The sequence below is a fragment of the Phytophthora cinnamomi genome (genome assembly GCF_018691715.1).
Source record: "Phytophthora cinnamomi strain GKB4 chromosome Unknown Contig16, whole genome shotgun sequence".
Taxonomy (NCBI): Eukaryota; Oomycota; class Peronosporomycetes; order Peronosporales; family Peronosporaceae; genus Phytophthora; species Phytophthora cinnamomi.
In genome coordinates, this window is record NW_027150949.1 from 864,865 (window position 1) to 886,767 (window position 21,903).

Sequence of the window (21,903 nt, forward strand, 5' to 3'; positions counted from 1 at the left end):
ATGTCGGAGCGCAGAAGCAACTCTTCGATCAAGGCATCTGGACTGCTGCAGTCAGGAACTCGTTGCTGCTGACGACGATAATGCCGATCCGGTACCTATTGAAGTGTGTGCGTCATCGCTGGACGATTTGAACCGCAGTGCTAGACGCTGAAGTCTAAGTGAATGGAGATGCTGGATGGCCGGCTCTGGATCGTGAAGTACCCCGGCAGTATGCACGCGGAGGCTTCTCGAAAAATTAGTCGGGTTTTGCTTGATTCAACGAGAGCTTCGGGAATTCATCTTGCCGTGGAGATGCTAACGTTGTAGAACCACCTACCGGCGCGAAGTTGGCAGGGCTAATGGAGCCGGATTGCGGCTTTGGACATAAAAGAATTCTACCTGCAGAAGAATATCGCACGCTGAAAGTAGAAAACAACTTTTCTTATGGATCTTATTCCTGCAGAAGCTGTTATCTGTCCTGGAAACAATGCCTCGAGTTGTTTTCAATCTTTACGACTGCGGTTATGCATCCGGTGCTAGTGCACCGCGTGAGACCTGCTGAAGGAATACTTGATTATACGCCAATGTTGTTCTGCTTGGCGTCGAGGTTTTGCCGTAGTTGTTTTGATGAGATCGGAGGAGCGGCGGTAATTTATTGGCAATAGTACACGAACGCTTCCATCTCCACAGATAATATTAATTTATGCCTTATTAGAAAACCATAAGATCAATAGACTAGTCTGATCCACCTCTTCCATTGTATTTAACAAAGACCACCTTCCCCTGGGCAGGAGAGAAAACTACCTTTTCTTTTGCCTGCTTTTCGTACTTGTCGGCTTTTGTGTTGTTGCTTTGTTGAGCTCTCTCCCAGTCAATGCCCAACTTCTTAGCAAAGATTCGTGAGCCACCTTGATTGTTGACAACTTCACGGTGGATCCTCAGAATTCGCTTGGTGGAGCCCCCCCCCCCTCCCAGGAGAAGGATTTTGAAAGCTTTTGGTGTCGAAAAACACTCGCCCCTCAGCACCCCAGTGTTCTATCACAGCGAACGTACAGTACCAAGTAACCAGAATCTGAGTGAGGTGCATCAGTAATACGTTCATTGGGATTGAACACTTGAGTAAGTTCGAAATCCTAGTACCTGCAGTCGCATCCCAGAAAAGGAGAACGTTAGGCACTAATCAGATCTGTGCTTTCTACATGTTTAATATTACAGTAACCACCGCGCGTGCGACACATTCATACAGAACATTTGGGACACCAAATCGGATCCTTCGTACGTAAGTACATGTGGAATATCCGTTGCGCCGTCTGACCCTAAACAGACATGCTGGTACATGTAGGGCCATCATCACGTCAACTTGCATGTTTCTAAGTATTAATACATCGGTTGGTGTGACGCTAAGGAAATACAGATGATTGATAGTATTAATAATCGAAGAAAATAAAAGCTGCAAAGTAGTTCTTTTTGTGGCGTCTTGCAAAAAGCAAAATCATTTTAGGATTGACTGCTACGATCTCAAGACTAGTCCACAACTTTCATGACAACAGATGCGCCAGTTCGTGACATTGATGGTGTTTTTGTTTGTCTTCGCCATGTGCACAATGGGCATCAATATGAACGCCACCGATTCGAGGGTCGACGAAAAAATGCATCGCACTCTCCGGGATGACAGTTCAACCACCTCGAAGGCTGAGGAGAGAGGGTTTAAGGTTTCGGTGCTTCGGGGCGACTTTAGCCATCTTCAAAGTTTTGACTTCAAATTTCACTTTTGATTCAAAAGTGAAGTGCACTGGTTTCGACAATTTTCGCAGTTTTGAGGTTTGGCTACATGTAGCCATTCCATGACTTGGATCATGATGGGTACATCGCGTCAGTACATGAATCGGGACTGAACAGGCTGCGTTGGGCGCGCCATGTATTCATGCCAAAACAGCAGCAGGAGACCAGTATTATTCAAGGTGGAGCATGGGTCAGGACGGTTGATTGTCCTGCGTCAAGGCGAACACCAAATTGGCCCAAGAGTTTCAAGTACAGCTGCGGTGGTAAGAAATCACTGCAGGCGCTGCCCCGACAGTTAACATGCATGTAAACCACACCCGTTAGAGTAATAGTGGAGTCAGGTGGTGCTGGGATCAGGACTCCTGTCGACCTTGTTGCCTCTGCGGTGCAGTTGATCCGAAATCTGCAGCAGCTGCAAGACAGCGCTTGTCTTGCGACTTGTCCTCGAAGCTTACCGCCGCATATGTGACAGAGGCGCGAATGGGGGCTTGTAACGAACTCGAGCTCGTGTGTAGCGGCCCAAAGGCCTGTCCTCGCGACTCGCATGGCAAATCGAGCGAGCGCTCAGTAAAAAGTTATCGAGGTGTGTAATGTACCAACTTCGAATGGCAGGCCCTATGGATTCGAAATGGACCAAGTCGCTGGGTTTGTGTCCCTCTGCGTCCGTAGGTGCACTTTTCGCCGTCTCCATCGTTCTCGAAGCCACACTGCACCAAAAGTGGCCCCACGGCGCGACGTCCGCCACGCGAGACTTGACCCAAGTCTCGAAGTCCACAGCGGCGTTCCAATTTGTATTGCTTGCGCCATTCGAACCTCAGACTCGGCGCACAACGCGAACGAGCTGGAAAAAAAAAACATTGAAGGACCCTCCTTTTTGCTGGGTTCGTGCTCCCCTCACTCGATAAGCAAGCTGCGGGGCTCTGACACAGGCAGGCAACCTGCGCTCCCTTCGCTTGCACGGACGGAAGTTTGGTGTCACCGAAAAAGCGGTTGGCGCAGCTCCGCCTCTCTAAGGCCACCACGAAGGTAAGCAACCAATCTGCTCGCCCCACAGCTGCAGGATGGTCACCAGAGATGGCAAAGCGTCCATCACTAACTCCATCCGCTGCACTCTAGACATGGAACGCCGCTGCGCTGCCGCCGCTCACGCACGCAATGGGCTCTGCTGAGCAGCATCCGTCCCCCGAAAAAGCCTGAAAAGCTTGAGCTGGCAAGGCTCTCGTGTGGTACAGGCGGCGCGTCGTCCGGTCGTCGTGCACGCGAGCTCAGCTCCTAGCATACAAACGCCAAGTGCAGCGGGATCCGCGGCGAAAACGGGGCGCGAGAATGTCTCGGATTGATGGCGCCATTAAAACGGCTGATCTCTTGGTCCCAGTATGCGGCGCTGACCGCGTGCCGGCTGTCATTCCAAGACTGAAGCGACCTGGCACTGCACAACCAGCTCTCCCGCCTCCACACAACCACAGATCGGCGTGCGAGGGCGCTCGGCCCAACGACGGACCACGCGCGCGCTGATTTCAGTGCGACGGACGCTCAGGCGCCCACAATCGAAAATCCCCTGGCCGTTGCCAGCGCTCGCTCGGTCGGTCGCCCGCCCCCTTCCTCGAATCGCAGGGAGAGATACCTATCTATCTGCAGTAGCTATTCAGAATGAGCGCAGGCGCCGTCATCGGCATCATCGTGGGCGTGGTGGTCCTGCTGGGCGTGGGCGGCTTCTTCGCGTACCGCTCCATGGCCGCCAAGCGCGAGACCGACGAGAAGCAGTTCATGCAGGACTACCCGGTGTCCAAGATCGGTTCGGAACCCAACGAGTCTGTGGCTAACACGCAGAGCACGCCGAACGAGTACGACTTTACCACGTTGGACGGACACACCTCCAAAGCCACGTCGGAACCACTCGAGTCGTCTATCGCCATGCTGCACGACATGCCCAGCAGCTCCCCGAGTCCGTCGGCGCAGGAGCCCACGAAGTACAACTTCGACCCAGCGCAGTCGACCGTGAACGGCGCGGCGCCGTCCACGTCACCCTTTACCAGGAAGGACGCCGTGCAGGCTTCGCGACCCAGCAACAGTAACTTCGAGGCACATTCGATGGAGTTCAACGCCGCTCCCGGTAGCTACGCCGAGTCGTACAACGAGTCGTACGCGGGCTCCTTCGCCGGTTCGATTGCGGAGTCGTACGCCAACTCGTTCTCGGGCACGTACAACGGCCAGGGAGTGCTCAACTCGTTCGACGGCAGTGTGGATGACTTCGGTCGCGATACGGTTGGCACGACTGTTTCGGAGGCTCTGGAGCGTCAAAGCGAGATGCCCGGTGGAGACCAGGAGGGCTCGCACTGGATGGACGAAATGCGCGGCACCAACGACAGCTACGCCATGCTCGAGTCGGGCTCGTTCGACCGCACTTCGGCGCTCTCGCGCTTCTCCACAGACTCGGAATTCGGCCGCCCGACGCAGTCCTAAGCCAGAGAGAAATGAAGGAAGAGAGGAGATGTATCTATAGTAACTGGTTAGGAAAGGTGTCGAGTGCTCCGCTCAGGAGCATCAATGCGAATAATGCAACGCAAGTTTTGGTTGCCGTGAGTTATCGATTGATATTTTCACGTTATTATAGTTGCAGTGTACAGCCGCGATGAATATGAGACTGCGTTTGGTGATCATGCAAAGTAGTACTACGTAGTATGTATTTCGACTTAACGAAGTCTAAGTCCTGCGGCTTCTATTTGCTGCCGACTGCTTACCGGCGAGCGGGGCCTCCACGCTTGGGCATCGGGAAGTGCAGCGGCACCGAGAGCACAGCACGCAGAATATTCTTCTTGGATGCCACGGATGAGGCGCTGCCGTAGATGGCCGCCTCCGCCTTCGCCATCTCGACGATGCAACCCAACTGCTTGGCGTACGTCTGCATCTGGAGGGGCGAGCGCTTAAGGTCGGAGCTAATCTCTGTGAGGTCCAAAGTAAAACCGTTCAAGGTCAACGCTACCACCATGAGGTACAAGCAAAGCTTGTCCTTCTTGGCCTTGGACTGGAAGTACGTCGGGTAGCCGTTGTTGCCCTCGCTGATGTCCGTGAAGAGCTTGAGGAAGTGGCGCACAACCACGAGCGGAATGCCCTTCTCCTCGCTGAAGGCAGCGGCGGACTTGCGCAGCGGGAAGTGCGAGTTGTAGAAGTCGATCATGTACGCCAAGTAGACCACGAGGCACATCTTGTTCACGTCGTACGGCGCAGACAGAGAGAGCATCATGCGCGTGGGCAGTGCCGCCAGGTTCAGGCTCGTCGCGTACTCGGCCACGCTCGTGCTCTGCAGCGCCTCGATCACCTCCTCGGCCATGATGGTCAGCGAGTCCATGACGCCGCTGTCCATAACTGTACGTACACACGAAAATATGTCAAAAAGCCTTGCACATAATGACCCAATGTAGTGCACAACTTACACTTGGTGAGGTCGTAGACGCGGTCGGGCGTGGGCGCATCGATGTCGCAGGGCGGCAGCAGCTCGTTGCGGGTGGCGGCGAGCGCCGCGGCCTCCTTGGAGTACCTGCCGTCGCGCGCGCGCTCCTCGTCGAGCTGCTTCTTGGCGGCCGAGATCTTCTTCTGCAGCGTCTGCGTGACGGAGGCGGCGCCGCTGATGTGCTCGAGGTCCACGATGTTCTCCTCGCGGTTCTTCTGGATGCGCTTGCTCTTCTTGCTACCGAAGACCTCGACCAGGTCGCGGCGCTGCTCCATGAAGCTCTTGTCCTCTCCGCGGTTGTCGTCCACGTTCTCGCTCGCGTCCTTGATGGCCTGCTGCATGACGTAGATCTGGCTCACGTTGCAGAGCCGCACCTCCTTGGTGCGGCGGTCGAACACGCCCACGGCGTAGCTGGCGAAGTCGTGGCTCGAGCCCAGGTAGCCGAAGTTGGCGCCCTGGTACGCCACCTTCTCGGAGCTGGCCAGCACCAGGCGCTGCTTCTTGGCCGGGTTCTCGAACACCTCGAAGGCCAGGTCCTGGCGCTGGCTGGGCGGCGGCGGGCCGTTGCGGAACGTCGCTGTCGTGTATCATCAGCACATGATCATATATTACGTTAAATTACGCGCGATTCGTTGGGAGATATGCAAGTTTGCAGGCGTCGTTGCAACGCTCTACGCACCCACGACGGGCGCCGTGCTGTCGAAGCCCTCCTCGTGCTGCAGGTGCACCTTCACGCGCTTGCTCATGGTGTCGCCTCTGGCCTGGAAGTAGTGCAATTGCTGGTCTGTGGGCGCCGGGAATGCTTCCGCGTTGTGATTGGCTGAAATTCGGGGTGTTACTCCCGCTCATTGGTCACAATATAATTGCTTTATATTGGCTGAAAACAATACGGCGGGGAAATTCCACCCAATCGCGTGCGATCTGATGCTGACGGCAGGAGATCGGATACAATTCCACCCAGCATACACAAACGGACAAAAGCATACCGGTACTAGCCATGGCGGACGATGGCGGCATGACGGCGAGCCTGAACCTCATGCGGCGCATGCCCCCGCGCGAGGTGGAGACGGACGTGTACAACCTGACGCGGCTGCTGCCGGCGCTGGCCGACGACCTGTACCAGCGCGTGGACCAGCCGCTGCAGGTGGCGGTGGACCCGACCAACGGCCGCAAGTACCTCCTCTGCGACTACAACCGCGACGGGGACTCGTACCGGTCTCCGTGGAGTAACCGGTACGACCCGCCGGCGCCCGAGGGGGAAGGGTTCTACCCCTCCGAGACGCTGCGGGAGCTCGAGGTGCAGGCCAACGAGATCTTCGACTCGTACCGGGAGCTGTACTACCAGGGAGGCATCTCCTCCGTGTACATGTGGGACCTGGAGCCGGGATTCGCGGCCTGCTTCCTCGTGCAGAAGGACGTGCTGGACCAGCGCTTCGTGGAGAAGGGCTCGTGGAACTCCATCCACGTGATCGAGGTGCAGGAGGGCAGCGACGCCCTGGATAAAGGCGTCAAGCGCGCCACGTACCGCCTCACCACGTCCGTGCTGCTGTCCATGAAGGTGAACCGCCCCGAGCTGGGCGACCTGGCGCTGGACGGCACGCTCACCAGGCAGGCGGAGCGCACCATGGAGTTCGAGGACCAGTTCGCGCACGTGTCCAACATGGGCCGCATGGTGGAGGACATGGAGATCGACATGCGCTCCAGCCTGGACGGGCTCTACATCTCCAAGACCCGCGAGGTCATCAACGGCATGCGGAAACTGCAGCAGGGGCCCGCGATGGCCAACCCCTTCGTCGGGGAGCTCACTGGAGCCGTGCTCAAGCACGGACTCAAGAAGCAGCAGCAGGAGTAGAGCGAGGGAAAAATGCGTACGTAATGGGAACCAAATACGCCCTTCTGCAACGAAGTGGACACTGCCGGATGTGCGCAAGGACCCACTTGGGAGGCTCCACTTCAAGTTCACAAGAGTGTCTCTTCCCCTCTAAATAGTGACTCATGTACAGCAAGCAAGTCCAGCAGTACGTCGACGCCTGTTCAGGCTCGCAGACGGCCCGAAGTACTGGTCAAATTCTCTACTTGAGAGGTTGAAATTCAACTTAAATGACCCCACCACTTCACTTGAGGTGATAAGCAAAAACACATCAGAGTGATGCTGCACGGTCGCAGCTCGCGCTTCTTCGTACCGCTCCTTGTTTACCTTCAGTTGGTCAAAATTGCACCGATGCACCTCATTGCAAGACCAACTTCTGGAACCATCCTTTAAAGCAACTTCCGCTTCATTTTGATCATCGGGCTCTTTTTTATATGTGAAGGCCCCAGGTACTACTTGATCTGGTGGTGTATATTTTATTTCGGAGCCTGATGGAAGCTGGCGCTAGATTATCGCGCTCTTGAATCGACGTAGCAGACAAGTTACTACGGAATCGCCACTCCTGGAACCGAAACAATATTATACCATAAGGGTCATTTTTAAATGGTTGTGAATCTCCATTCAAGGATATACCGTGCTTCCAATGAAAAATACCGCCACTCTTAAGCTGCTTTCACTTCAGAACCTTCAATCATCCCGCGCAAAAATTGCTTAAGTCGGGGGCTGCTCGTCGCCTTTATTGCTTCATTCAAAGTCGTGAGCGACCAGTTTTCACCCTTCTCCAATAGTTGAATAGCCGCGTTGTGATTGTTGCGAGCTGCAAACATCAACGCCACTTGCTTCACTGACTGCGAGATCTCGGGCTTGTCCATGAGAAAGTGAACAATTCGTAGATGGCCCAAGCCGGACGCATTTTGCAAGGCGGCACAGACGACTTCACGAGAAATGCTCGGATCACCATACAACGTCGTCACCAAGTCGAGCAAGTCGTACGTGGTCATCGCAAAGGCGGTGCAAAGCACATCCGGAGTCATAGAGCTCCTGTGGCTGTACAAGAAGGCAGCCACCGCCTCGCGCTCCTTTCTCGGGAATACCAAGGTCGTAGATCCAATACCCGTCACGTTTTGGAACGCGATTGTAATCGACTGCGCAGGAATATTTTCCTTCGTGTAGAGATACTTGATCACGGAAAGACTGCCCGCTTTCTCAAATGCTCGGTAAATTCCCTGCAGCGAGGCGAAGTGCTTCTCATACAGAAACGTCACCATCGAGTACGACCCCGAGCTTGCCGCGGCTTCAAGCGCCATATCAAATGACTTCAGGGAAACCCGCCCAGTGCCAAGTAAGAACTCCAGCACCTTCATACGCCTCGTCGTTGCCGCCCTGACGAACGCGTCTTGGATCACGTTCTCGCTCTTGTGACCATGCTGGTAGATGTACTTGACAGCGGTCAGAAACCCGTCCCCAGCCATTTCGACGAACAAGTTTTTCCCTTCAAAGTAGAACGGGAAAACCTGGTAAATCTTGTCAGCAACAGCATGTTGCTCTCTTTCCATCGCCTCCATGAATGCAGAGGCTAGATTCCACGGGTACCGCAGTAGATAGGCCACCACGTCACCATGTCCCCCAGCTATGGCACGGGAAACCGCCTCACTGTCAGCACAGTTGTCTTCGTCCTCCTTGCTCCGGATCACGTATCGCGTCACGAATTGGACCGTCGCCAATTGTCCGCTCGCCGCCGCCTCCTCCAGCACCTCCCAGGCCACGTCGCCATCGATCTCCCCGTCATTCCCCAACGTGTTCAGTAACAACTCTACAACTTGCCAATGTCCGTTCCGTGCTGCCAGCCATACCGCTTTGTTCACTGTTGCGTTGGCGTTGGAGCCGAAGTATTGTCGACGGGGCCCTTCTAGCTGCTGCAGCAGGTGTCTGACCGCCTCAAAGTTGCCATCGGAGGTGGCGACTGCCGCCGCCAAGTGCCCTTTGAATTTTCTTAAAAGCTGCGTCAACCAGACCACTTGGCCCGAGGCAGCAGCTTGCAGCACCACGTCCACTGGGGTCAGCCATAGTGTGTCTAAACGCTGCCATTCGAGCGGCAATTTCGGAAATTCGACTGGAAGTTCCACGCTTGGGGGAAAATCAACTTCGGCGATATTGGCGATCGTGCACGCGCGCTTGGACGTGGAAGTGTCGTCGGAATCGGAGCTGTCTAGCGTCCTCTTACTGCTGCTGGAAGTGTCGCTCGACATGGTGTCAGGGCTTGCTTGAGGAACGAGGAATGCAGTTGAGGGTATAGGCCAAAGTTCAAGAACTGCGTATCCTGCGAATGTTCGATTTCCTACAGATACATACAATTTTAGGCGTTTTTAGTCATTACACTCCCAGCTTCAGCCACACTGAATACATCGCTGGTTCATACTGCAACTGCCATCTTAACCTTGGTGATGAAGTAACGAACCAGCCTGGCCAGCTTTGTCCTTCTTACCTATCAGCAACGGCCAATTCTCCATTCCCGTGTATTTAAGTCAATGTCCAGAAATCCCGCAATGGATCATTACGACCTCGTTGCCTGCAGCACTGCCGGGGCCACGGAGCCATGGCGCAGACATCCACGCTAAAGTTTGCCGGGGTACTCCACTACCCAAAGGTGGATAGCGCGGCCTTGTCGCTTCATCGCTTGGTTTGTAGCGACACTTCAATTTGTGTAGCCATGTTGTGCAGCAACAGATGGCTACACTTACCTTTGGACCATCACTCCTGTGCGCATTCCGCATTTTGGCGGCGAGATGCCGCACCTGGAGGAGTTCTTCACGCACGGGGGCGGCGCCGCCTTCTGCGCCGGCTCCCACGCGCCCGAGGCCGCCCAGCCGAGCGCTCGGGAGGGCGAAGAGCTGCGGGACGGCGGCCTGCTGTTCCTGCACGGGCCGCAGGACGCGGGCCAGACGTCGCTGCTGCTGCAGTTCGGCTTCTCGCAGGTGCAGGCCGGTCGCAGCGTCGTGCTCGTCATGTGCGGCAGCGCCGGCGCGTCGCAGCAGCCGGCGGCCTCGCAGATCGTGCCCCTCACGCCCTGCGCCCGGTGCCGCCTGCCGGTGCAGACGGGGGAGGACAACGGCGTCTGGGGCCGCATCCACATCAAGTAAAATGACGATAATTTAGTAGATTTTATTTTGTAGAATTATTTTTTTACTTAGAGATAGAGGGTTAATTATTATACTTTTCTTCCTGGTGTGTCTGTAAAGATACCTCCGCAGCAACGCGGAGCTGCAGCACTTCCTGTGCTCGCTGCACGTGGTGGGAAAGAAGACGTCGGTGCTGCTGGTCGAGAGCTTCGAGAGGTTCTTCGCGGACCAGAGGTGCTGTGGGGATTTGAGGCTTGTGGGGTTCTTTATAGTGGTTGGGTGCTTATTTCGACGTTGCTGCTTCTGTTGCAGTCATATGGGGAGTGTGTACCAGACACTGGCATTTTTGCTGGAAGCTCAAGAGTACATGAAGAAAGCTACAGGTTCTGGAGTTGTAGTTGTTACTGGGAACACGGACGCGTTCCTGCTGCGAGACCGACCGCTGCTTCGTCGGTGGTGCAGGTTCCTGGAGATCGTGCCTGATGTTGAGGAGCCGGATGTGTACACTCTGCGTGAAGAGGTGGAGGATACAGCAGACGTGGGTGATGATGTGGCAAGGGTGCAAGTACGGTATGAATTTTCGCTGCCTAGCAGTCAGGATGACATCGGGACGTTTCAATTGCAGCATGTCCAAAGACATTCGGGGTAAAGGCGCTATATGGTTGGTCGGGTTAAATATGCGCGCTTTGGTGTGGCTAACTATCCTGTTGAGATTTCTACGTTAATTGTCATACCTTTACTCGCTGTCCTCTCATATTTCTACCTATCTGTGGGCGCGGTCTATTCATCCCTCGGCTTGGATGGAGACGACGCACCTGCTGTCGCAGGGTTTGATACCGGATCGGTGTCTGATACGGGGGATTCTGCCGTTCCATTGCTTTCAGCATCCGTCGCCTTTGCTGGAGATGCAGCGGGTGTGCTTGAAGCAGAAGCATTCTCCTGACGATTCTTTATCCACCCACCCACACGCACAGTCTGTAGCTGTTCAATAAACGAACATCGACAAAAAGTTAGTAATCAGCAATAGCTTGATATGGCACCATAGCCGCAGCACGTACGTCAGCAATAAGCTTCTTCACACGGTCTGGGAGCGGGCAGTTCTCTTGAATGCGCACTAAGACTGCGAAGTACTCGTCCATTGTTCGTCGAGAGGCTGGACTTGAACCATCGAGCAAGTCACCGACCTGCGAGGAGCACAGTAGAGGAATATTATCAGCACAGAAAACAGAAAGGCAACAAGAGAAACCAACAATCAGCATACCAGGTTCAGAAGGCCACACGCTGCCTCGATGATCTCGGCTTGAGGTTTCACTTCGTCATCAAGCATCATCGCAACGCAGACATGCATGATATTCTCCGTAAGCAGCTGGCGTCGAAAGAGTTCGCCAACAAAACCCACGTTTTGCAGCATGCACTTTCGTCGCCAAGAATGCTGGAGCGCTCCGTTCTGTCCGTTGCTGCTACCTTTCTTGTTGGACAAGTGCAGTGGCTGACTGTCAGGCTCTTCAATGAGGGATTCATAGCACTTGGTAAGAAGAATCCGCCGGAAGTTGATAGTCTTAGCGCCATCCTTAAATTCTGGTGTGCGTTCCGACATTCCGGTGCACAGCTTAGCGTATGAGTTGCTGCAGACATTTACACATCATATATATAAGTCCTAATGTTCCAGAAAATGGCAGTGAGGAAGATCGATCAACGCTTCTTACCTCAGTGACGGGTTCGATATTGCGTGGTCGAAGAGCAGGCCAATAATTTCTTGCAGAGTATGTGTGCAACTGATCGTGATGCCCATAAAAGATTCCAGAATAGAGCTCACCGTATCCGGCTTGACATCATCGAGTAACCTGTCAATATCCACATATAAACGTCGGTGTTAGTTAAAAATTCCCTACCAGCATCTGCAATCCATCAAGTACTTACGTCGCGATGCGGCGCTTTGCGATAATCGCTTCCTCGACCGGATTAACGGGCTCAATTGTAGGCACCTTGTTCTTGCTGTCAGTGCCATTCGCAGTTTCCTCGGCCGGCGGGCCCGTGTACAGCCCCATGTTCATGGCCGCAGCGTATTCCGTGGGGTTGAAGTAGCACACCAAGGATGCGTCGTACGACATGACACTCCCGCGCTGCTGGCGGCTCTTGTCCTTCTTGTTTTTCGCTTTCTTGTTGTCCCCCATCACAGCATCAGCGCCGATCGTATCCGCCCACGTGAAGTCCTCCGGCATCATCTCATACAGCGGCTGAAACTAACAGCACAAAAACAACACCAAAACCCAAACCGTCAACACAACCAAAACATCAAACAAGACAAAAGCACTCCTCACTACCTGTAGCAGCTCCGCAACCGTGTACACCAGCCTCCCCTTAACCTTCGTCCCCACCTTCTGCAGTCACAAACAAACAAACAAAATCAACACCTCCACCAGAAAACACGCCCAACTCCAACACCGCACGCACTTTCGGCAGCGAGGGGTTCCGTACGACATCCGGGACGCCTTTCAGCACGCGGTCGCCCAGCGGCTGGAACTGCAGCCAAACCACAACAACACAAATAATAAAATAATAAATAAACAAAACCCTCAAACCGCCTCAGCCTCCGATCGCCTCCGTACCGCCAGCAAGTACTCCTTCGAGTAGATGAACCTGTCGTGCAGCGGCGAGTAGCCCTCCTGCAGCCAATGAACCCCAGTCAGCCACCGCTCTCTCGGCACCTCCCTCTACAAGAGAGCTGCGTGCTCCTGTACAGTACGCACGTAGGAGATGGGCTCTCCGTCCTCGTTGAGCGCCGCGTCGTGGCCGAACTCGGCGGCGCGCTCCAGCGGCGTCTTGCTGCTGGCCGCTGGGGCTGCGGGCGGCGCCTCCGGCTTCTCCTTGTCCTTGTCCTTGTCCTTGCTCTTGCTCTTGGCCTCGCTCTTGGGCGCCGGCGCCGGCTCCGCGGCCGGCGGCTCCTTCACGGGGGACGCCGAAGATTTGGCTGGGGAGGCTGCGGGCGCCGAGAAGCTGCGCGGAATTAAGGGCGGAATTAGCGCTGAATCGCAGGGAGGGCAGAGCGGGGGGAGGAGGCTGCAGGAGCGCGCGTACGTGGGGACCCACTCGCCCGCGTTCGGGTTGAGCTTGGACATGGCGCGCGGCACGTGAGAAGGAGCTGCTGGCTGCGGGGCGGAGCGCCTTTGGCCCGCGGATACAAACGTCAAGAGAGCGGGTGTGGCGCGTGTGATTGGCTGCGTTATATAATCAGGTTATGGATGATAGCCAATCAGGGGGTGATTCGGGTAATTCACCTGGTGACTCGGTATTTCGTGAGGAACTGGGCTGTAGCGCTGGAGAGATGCTTTTTGTGTGGTATTCACTTCAGTCGCTACGATTCTTAATTAACTGTATTACATGTTACTTGTTCGGGACTGGACGTTCGCGTAGTGTTGGTTTGGTTGGTGTGGAGAGGCCTGCTACGCGGTTGAGATTCTTGTTGTGCTTTTTCAGAGAGTTGAAGTATTTTATGTAGTTGTACCGGTGTGAGTTATGACAGCTCGATGGACTTTGATCTGCTTATCGCTTCTGGCTGTTCACGAAGCGCAACCCGATCAAGGCGATAAGTCGGAAGACCGCGATAAACGCAATCACCACGATAAAGTTGGTCCAGATCTCGTCATACTTCATGCCGAAAACCTCTTCCGTGAACTTCTTGACCGTGGTAGCACCAGTTGACACTGGCGCGTTCTGCAGAGGCTGACAACCCAGCTCAGAGCCTACACCGCTCCAAGTCTTGGTTGCTTCGTCGTACACGGGCTCATTCGGGCAATCAGCGAACACGAGCGCGCCGAGGATTGCGAGCGAGAAACGCTGTGGGGTGATGGTGTACAGCCATTTGTAGCCCTGGGGGATGAGGTTAGCCGGCGGTGAGAATCCCATGAAGAGGAAAAATACAGAGTTGATCAACACTCCGATAATTCCAGCGACCTCCTCGCTCGGCAGCAAATACACGAACATCTGCCCCATGTACGTGAGCATGAGAATCAGCAGCGACGTGTTGATCCAGTACATGACGAAGGTGTAAAATCCCGTGAACTGCACCATCGGGAAGAAGATGGCCGTGTATACGAGAGTGCCACCGAACACGTAAGGAATCTCCACGATCGTCGAGCCAACGAAGTACCAGAAGGCATTGTACGTTTGGGAAGCGCGCTCGCGGTAGAAAGCTGGACGGTCGGCGGCAGCCACAGACATCACGCATTGGAACGAGATCATACCGTTGAACAACGTGGACATGAAGAGCATGCCCATGCCCGAGTTCAGACCCTGGTACGTCGCATACTCCGCTTGGGTGAACGTCACACCGAAGAGCAGCGCCAGGAACACGGACATGCCGACACGAGTGAGGTTGTACGTGGGCGAACGCCAGTACATGTCCAGGAAACGCTTGACGAGGAAGTGCATCTGCGTCATGGATGAAGCAGCACGCTTCTTGGCGAAAATGAGCTCGGGGATGTCGGACGAAGGCATACCGACGCCTTCGACTGAAAGAGCGTGGTCCAGCTTCAACTTCTGCTCGCTGGCCTCGAACGCGGACACAAAGTCCATCCCATCGGCCGAATTGTTCGACACTCCCGCGCCAATGCACTCGAGCATCCAAGTTGCAGGGTTGTACTTCGGCGGCAACGGCGAAATTCCAGGAAGAGCCTCGAAGTAGTCCACGAGATGCTTGCACTTGTGGCCCAGGTCACCGAAAAACACGGTCTCACCACCGCACTTGAGAAGCAGGAGGCTGTCGAACAGGAAAAACACTTCTGAGGACGGCTGGTGGATGGTGCACACGATGGTGCGTCCCGAATCGGCGACCTTGCGAACTCCGTCCATGATAACCTTGGCAGAGCGTGCATCCAGACCACTCGTCGGCTCGTCCAGGAACAACACGCTGGGTTGCGCAGCAAGCTCGACGCCAATCGTCAAACGCTTCATTTGCTCGGTCGAACTGCCACGGATAATTTGATCGGCGATGTCGTGCATATCCAGCAAAGTCAGGCATTCCTCCACAGAATCGTACTTCACGCTGTCCGGGACACTGCTGTCCTGACGCAGGAAGGCGCTAAAGGTGAGTGCCTCGCGAATTGTCGACGCTTCCGAGTGAATATCCATCTGCTCGCAGTAGCCCGTGCAACGACGGATGGCCAACTCGTTCGCCTCGTATCCGTTAAGCAGAATTTGGCCCGAGATCGTGCCACCAGTCTTACGGTTTGCAATCACGTCCATCAGAGTCGTCTTGCCAGCACCAGAGGCGCCCATAAGAGCCGTCATTTTACCAGGAAGAGCAACTCCGCTGATACCCTTGAGGAGTTCAATTGACTCCTTGGGGTTCGATGGCTTGGGCACCGAGTATCGCAGGTTCTTGAACGCAACGGTCACAGGCGTGAAACTTGTGTCGCGCGATGCCACATCCAGCATCACTTCGCTCGTTGTTTGGGATTTGGACACATTACTGGCAGTAGGGGTGCTAGCAAGTCGGTAGTCGCCTTCATCTTCTCCAGATTTGACAGACACACCAACGTTCTCAGGAGTCTCATATCGCTTGTACTCTAGTGCCAGGTATCCGAGAGTCATGCAAGTCACGTAGAAGGCGGCCATGTAAATGATGCAGTAGAAGATCCAAATCTTCTCGGTCTTGAGATCGAACAACCGCAGGTAGTACTCGCCCATGGTGACGCCTTCCGTGGTGCAGTAGTCCACGCCACCGTACTCGCACACGTCCAGAGCCGAAGACCGGTACTCGATAATGGCGAGTGCACGAAGCGTCCAGGAAACCGGCGTGATCCAGTACAGCCAGATGAAGTAGCTCGGAATTTGACTCTCGGTGATGATGAAGCCAGCGAAGATGATGAATATCAGCGTCGACGCCATCGAAATGGGAGTAGCGATGTTGATATCCGGAGCTGCCGCGGTCAGAACGAAGAAGAACGAGCCCAGCCCGAAGTTGGTCATGAACAGAATCAACAGGAACAGCAGGAATTCGAGGATCTCCGACACGAAGCCACACATCCAGTACACGAGCGTGCCGAAGATTAGAGTCTCGGTGATGCATAACGGCAGTTGGCTCACTGAGTTAGCGACCACGTAGCTGGCAGTACGGAAGAAGTTGGAGCCACGCTGCTTGTAAAAAATCTCGCGGGCGGCCATGAACGTGGGCAGCTGTGAAGCTTGTCCGAGCGACAGGAACAGCGTTCCAGCGAAGATAATACCCATGACAACCTGGATCTCCGTCGGGTCGAACTGGTAGAACGTAGTGGCGTACAACAAGCCCATGACGGTGATCATGAGAGCACGGCCGAAAATGTATGGCTTGTTGCGGCCAATGATGAACATTTGACGGCGGAGCAGCGTCAACGCGGCGGCTTGGAAGGACTGGTGAAACTCCGGCATGACCTTCATGTGCTTCTGAGCGTACTCCACCAACTTGTCGCTCGTCGGCTTGGACAGCATGTCGAGGTTGTTGCTGTAGATGTGAGACTCACGAAAGACGCGCGCGAAGTCGCTAGGGTCCCGAGGGTGCACGAAGTTGGGGATCGGGAGCTGCACTTCGTACTGAGACTGCTGCTTGGTGCCCAGGTCCATGAGGTAGTCGGCCACATCGCGGCCCTGGGGGCACTCGAAGCCCAGCCCAGCAAAGTACGGCACTACCTCGCTCATGGGGCCATGGTACATGACCTCACCGGCGTTCAGGATCATGAGGTCGTCGAAGAGCGCCACGACTTCAGGCGCCGGCTGCAGCAGTGCGATCACCACTGTCTTGTGGTAACGGTGGGCGATACTGCGCTGCGTGCTGATGATGTCGAAGGTGGCAGCACTGTCGAGTCCTGTGCTGATCTCGTCCATGAGCGTCATGTACTTCATGCCGAACTCCATTTCGCCCGTCGTCACACGCTTGCGCTCACCACCCGAGACACCGCGAAGGAGAGCGTCGCCGACGATAGTGTCCTGGCAGTTGACCAGCCCAAGCTGGTTCACCACGACCTCCGGGTAGTGGTCGAATAGCGCCTTGGCCACAGCCTGCGCCTCAGCATTTTCGTCAGGTTTGCCTTGCGCCAGCAACTCACCGGCTCGGCGTTTGAGCTCGCCGCCGCAGAATTCGTGGGCGTACTCGAGCGTCTCCCGCACCGTGAGCGTGGCGAAGTGCTTGTCATGCTGTGGCACGTACGACGCGAATTGGGGGAGTTGCTTCTTGATCTCCGCTTGGGTCAGGCCGTTGTAGGTCATGTCCCCCGAAATGGTCACGTTCTCGGCCACGGGGAACCTCCCGCTCAGCACCTTCATGAGCGACGACTTGCCCGAGCCAGGCTGACCCAGCACGAGCGTCATTGTGCCCGGTCGGAACGCACCCGTCACGTTCTTGAGAATCTCCTTGTGGACAACTTGTTTCTTGCGGCCGATGCCAGCGAGCGACTTCCGGACTGTGTTCCAGAGCGTGGGGAGGTCGGCGGAGCTGCCGTCGTCCTCGACAACGGTGATATCCGCCGACACCGACAGGTCGGTAAAGCGCACCTCCATCTGCGGGAGCTCACCGCCCAACGCGGTCTCCAGTCGGGACGCCACGAAGTCGTGCATTGCGGCGGGTCCGCTGGCTAGCAGAGCTTTACCGGAATCCAGACCGACCTGCTTGGTCGTCGATCCGTGCTCCATCTCGGCGGTCTGCCCCGATTGGACGTTCGAGGGAGACATCGCGACTAGCTTCGCTGAACGAAATCGATCGGGTGCTTTGATCGGCTGCTGATCGGCGAAAAAGTTTGGAAATGAGCTGTACAGTATCGACTCTGAAGTGGCCAAGGCGAAGGTGGAATGCAGTGAAGTCTGATTGTGGCAAACTCGCCACGATAATCACCCCGGATCCCACAATCACGATTGCCGACAGCGCCGCCCACATGAGGAGGATAGTCGGGCGAACTCGCGGCGGCGAAGAGACATCAAGTGCTGCTGGAGTCGCGTCAACCTTGGTGCGCTCATGTCGGCGAGCTCACTGGTAAATGCGGCCACGCTAGGTGAGGGTACGCCTGCAGGTAACTGCGTTGCACCTTGCTGCTGCTACATATTAGCAGTGGCAGGCAGGTGGTTTACGCGGTAACCCTGGCAATGTATTGCGGTAATCCCAACAGGTGGCGGCGCATCGACAACCTGGATTGCAGGCTGCACCTCCCACCTCAATGCGAGATGGAAGCTCGCTGGTGAGATGTTCTGCAATATTATTAATTTGCGTTCTCCATAGTTGGAATACCATGCATTGATCGCTGCCACAAACCACACTTCGAAGTACATGTATGGGTTTGCACCAACTGTGATACTGTACCTGTCAAAGCAATTGCACAGTCTCGTCGTCATGTCGCCAGACTTTCAACTCGCTTTCACGCTGAAAGTTTCAATACGATGAAGAATGTAGATGCACTGTAGCAGCTTTGGAGCTTACGCTGTCGATTTAATGCCGAAGCTTACGCCACTACCACTGTAACATGACTGGCAGTCAGACTGGGTTAAACGGTGTCACAGCTTTGATTATCGAGGCGCGTTATAGTGTGTATTACGCCACCCTCGAGCATACAAGTACATGCATTTCGGAGCTGGGAGCTCGCGTCAAATGACAAACGGATCTTAAAGACTCCTGCTGCCGGACAGCTAAGTCTATAACCTCTACATGGCAACCTTATCTTATCTGTGTGCAATCTTCTCTTATTTTTGTAGATCTACCAGAGACAACCTAAAAGTTCCTTAGATCACCGGTTTGGATCCTCAGATGGAAAAAAGGAACTTCAGATAATATGTGCTATTACCAGTTATGCAGTAAAAAAAGGTATTTTGTCGGCAACTCTCAACTGATTGGGCACCTAAAGCTTAACATATAGCGGAGGATATTTAAAATGCTAACTATAAACATAAGTATGTTGAGTAATCCATTGATCATTTTAAACGGGTATTGAACAAGTGAGTAATTGGATTTTCCGAAAAGGGGAATTTTCCGGGGGAGAGGGTTAAATTCGCTACGTCAAAATTGTCATATTTGAAATTAGAGACACCCACAAGAGAGCGGAAAAGGAGATCATTCGTGTCATATATCGAAAACGATAATGCGAATTCTACAGTTAATCGAGTTTGAGTTGTTTTCCCTACAAATCACTTATGTAGGTTTTTTATCCAATCAAATACCGTAATGGGGTGCAATCAAACATCGAGGTTTTTTAAATGAAAAACCTAAATGTTAATTCTTTTCTTGATATTTCCCCTTTCAAAAAACCACAACACGGTGCGGTGGTGCTCGTGTAGCGAAGTAAGGCCTCTCAAGCCCTACCACGCTGCTAAGCCTAGCCTTGAAGAGAGATTCGCCGGCGCTCAGCTACCGGCGGTTAGACGTCAAAGTGTACATGTAAGTCCATTGCCAGGCTGACCGCGGTCTCCCGACCAGAGAGTCTCGATATAGTGGATTTTTTCAATATCAGACGACGAAAGCATAATCTCGGTTTGACATTTTGATTTTAACTCGTTCATTGGACGCTGGTTGTTTTTGGGGCTCAAGTGACTCGGTAAGGTTAATGGTTACAGACGCTAGCATACAAACGGCGATAGAGTACATGTGCATGCATCTCTTACTAATTACTTTGAGTTACTGTAAATGTAGCACTATCGACGATCTACACGGCGGCGGCGACTAAACTGGTTGGCTGGATATACTCAACCGAAGGGCGAGTTTAATTAATCCTCACTTCGACATTTTCCAACACTCAATAACTTGCAACTGCCAGCGGAGAGATGGGCTTCCTGGGGCTCGTCGCTTCGGCGGTTGTTATGTTCGCCACCACCAACATCGACGACGCTCTTGTCCTCGTCGTTTGCTTTGCCAACGCGGCAGAGGGCAAAGACGGACTCCAGTCGCGGCACGTCTGGATCGGACAGTTCCTCGGGTTTTCAATCATCATGGCACTCGCCTTGATCGGGACTTTTGTTGGGTCTTTCCTGCCGCCGCACTACTCTGGACTACTGGGTTTCGTGCCTCTGCTGATGGGCTTGTGGCGGATGAAGGCCTGGTGCAAGAAAGAAAACGGCAGCACGGAAGGTAGAGAACACGCCCTTCCTGGTTCTCGACGCAGTTCGACAGCGAGCATCGTCCAAGAAGAAAGAACCAGTGGGCAAGCGTTAGCGAAGGATAAACCCGCCGAGTCCGACGAACCAAGCAGTGGCTATCAGCTACATGGCGTAACGCCGAAAGCCAGGGAAAGCTCGGTATCGAGTGATTTGGAAGTGGAGCAGCCGACGTGCAGTCAAACTAATGTCAATCTTGATGCTGCTCCGTCTGGCAACATCGAAGATTTCGAAGAGGGTCGATCCAGGTCGAAGATGGAGAAAAGCATACACACTGCGTGGTGGCCGTCAATTTTCAGCGTGCACTCGCTGAAGCTGGTGGCGATGACACTTGCGAACGGAGGCGACAACGTTGCGGTGTATATCCCGGGTCTGGTGACGTACAACGCCGGCGAGATTCTGCTGACAGTCGCCATTTTCTACGTGCTGCTGGCCCTGTGGCTGTATGCTGCCGTGACATTCGTCTCGTTCCGCTTCGTGGCCGAGTTTATCGAAAAGTATGGTGACTACATCATTCCTGTCGCACTTGTGTTGCTCGGAATCTACATTTTGTGGTCTGCTGATGTGCTTAGCTTAGTGTGATTGCCTTGATAAATCGAAGCTGCAACCGGAATACAGTTTTCATTTGAAACTCGAGTTGACACGCTAAGAAAAGTTTCCGTGTTGATATTTTTCACATCAGGTCGCAATGCACGAACTCTCCTTTCGACAGCATTTCGTGCAGCTCGGTATTATTAGTCCGGTGCGACCCGCGTTCAAGACACTTTGCCAACCGCCGCGTGAAAATGGGGACCTGGGGTGTGATCTCGTCGGCGGTGATGATGTTCGCGAGCACCAACATCGACGATGCCCTCATTCTAGTCGTTTATTTCGCTAACGCCGCCGAGGGCAAAGACGGACTCAAGGCTCAGCACGTTTGGTCCGGCCAGCTTCTAGGATTCTCCATCATCATGGCTATCAGCTTAGTGGGGACTTTCATCGGGTCGTTCGTACCGCCCCATTATTCTGGGCTTCTGGGGATTGTACCTCTATGGATGGGCCTGCAGCGGATGCGCGAGTGGTGGAAGACGGAAGATGAACTCATCACTGATGCTCTGAAAGGGGGCGGCCTCCAAAATCCAGCATTTTCATCGAAAGTTTGCCCACGATCACCGGGGAAAGGCCCCCACAAGATGAATGCAGATGATGCGAAGGAATCGGCAAGCGGAAAATGGCAGAATTCTGTCACGACAAAGGCCAGCGAGACAGAGACTGAGGAGGAACTACTTTCGTGTATGAGAATTGTTCTCAATACGGTGGGATCTGAGAGGATAAACTCAGTTTTTACGGCTCAGTCATTGATGATAGCAGCGGTGACACTCGGTAATGGAGGCGACAATGTGGCGGTGTACGTTCCTGGCTTAGTAACGTACGCTGCTGGCGATGTAGTGATTACCCTGTGTGTCTTTTACGCGCTCGTGGTGGCTTGGATTTTCGCTGCGGGGAGATTCGTTTCCTTCCGCATCGTTGCCAAGGTTATTGAAAAGTATGGCGATTATATTGTCCCAATCGCGCTCGTTGCGCTGGGCATTTACATTCTATCACCCGCAGGCTTG

At 54.2% G+C, this 21,903-nt stretch overlaps 8 protein-coding genes across 8 annotated transcripts; 4 read left to right on the top strand and 4 right to left on the bottom strand.

Moving 5' to 3' along the window:
• Positions 1–3,411: 3,411 nt before the first annotated feature.
• Positions 3,412–3,836, top strand: IUM83_02446 (DNA/RNA polymerase; the record flags this gene model as incomplete). Its single annotated transcript, XM_067926364.1, has 2 exons — positions 3,412–3,759; positions 3,828–3,836. 2 exons carry the CDS (start codon positions 3,412–3,414, stop codon positions 3,834–3,836), a joined length of 357 nt encoding a protein of 118 aa, XP_067796689.1.
• A 662-nt stretch (positions 3,837–4,498) lies between these two features.
• IUM83_02447 (DNA-directed RNA polymerase I subunit RPA49) lies at positions 4,499–5,958 on the bottom strand (the record flags this gene model as incomplete). The annotated part of the gene is made up of 3 exons (XM_067926365.1): positions 4,499–5,127; positions 5,196–5,789; positions 5,892–5,958. The coding sequence occupies 3 exons, from the start codon at positions 5,956–5,958 to the stop codon at positions 4,499–4,501; spliced, it is 1,290 nt and encodes a 429-aa protein (XP_067796429.1).
• Positions 5,959–6,209: 251 nt separating this feature from the next.
• On the top strand, positions 6,210–6,715 carry IUM83_02448 (F-actin-capping protein subunit beta; the record flags this gene model as incomplete). Its single annotated transcript, XM_067926366.1, has 2 exons — positions 6,210–6,629; positions 6,701–6,715. 2 exons carry the CDS (start codon positions 6,210–6,212, stop codon positions 6,713–6,715), a joined length of 435 nt encoding a protein of 144 aa, XP_067796502.1.
• A 1,029-nt stretch (positions 6,716–7,744) lies between these two features.
• Positions 7,745–9,592, bottom strand: IUM83_02449 (uncharacterized protein; the record flags this gene model as incomplete). The annotated part of the gene is made up of 2 exons (XM_067926367.1): positions 7,745–9,420; positions 9,568–9,592. 2 exons carry the CDS (start codon positions 9,590–9,592, stop codon positions 7,745–7,747), a joined length of 1,701 nt encoding a protein of 566 aa, XP_067796488.1.
• A 276-nt stretch (positions 9,593–9,868) lies between these two features.
• Positions 9,869–10,926, top strand: IUM83_02450 (F-actin-capping protein subunit beta; the record flags this gene model as incomplete). Its single annotated transcript, XM_067926368.1, has 4 exons — positions 9,869–10,218; positions 10,322–10,435; positions 10,514–10,846; positions 10,914–10,926. 4 exons carry the CDS (start codon positions 9,869–9,871, stop codon positions 10,924–10,926), a joined length of 810 nt encoding a protein of 269 aa, XP_067796467.1.
• A 55-nt stretch (positions 10,927–10,981) lies between these two features.
• IUM83_02451 (Eukaryotic translation initiation factor 4 gamma 1) lies at positions 10,982–13,320 on the bottom strand (the record flags this gene model as incomplete). Its single annotated transcript, XM_067926369.1, has 10 exons — positions 10,982–11,182; positions 11,260–11,385; positions 11,463–11,826; positions 11,908–12,045; positions 12,122–12,444; positions 12,526–12,582; positions 12,656–12,724; positions 12,811–12,867; positions 12,952–13,198; positions 13,280–13,320. 10 exons carry the CDS (start codon positions 13,318–13,320, stop codon positions 10,982–10,984), a joined length of 1,623 nt encoding a protein of 540 aa, XP_067796738.1.
• Positions 13,321–13,744: 424 nt separating this feature from the next.
• Positions 13,745–17,905, bottom strand: IUM83_02452 (Pleiotropic drug resistance protein transporter; the record flags this gene model as incomplete). Its single annotated transcript, XM_067926370.1, has 1 exon — positions 13,745–17,905. The coding sequence occupies one exon, from the start codon at positions 17,903–17,905 to the stop codon at positions 13,745–13,747; it is 4,161 nt and encodes a 1,386-aa protein (XP_067796461.1).
• A 2,073-nt stretch (positions 17,906–19,978) lies between these two features.
• IUM83_02453 (cadmium resistance protein CadD) lies at positions 19,979–20,890 on the top strand (the record flags this gene model as incomplete). The annotated part of the gene is made up of 1 exon (XM_067926371.1): positions 19,979–20,890. One exon carries the CDS (start codon positions 19,979–19,981, stop codon positions 20,888–20,890), a length of 912 nt encoding a protein of 303 aa, XP_067796460.1.
• Positions 20,891–21,903: the final 1,013 nt, after the last annotated feature.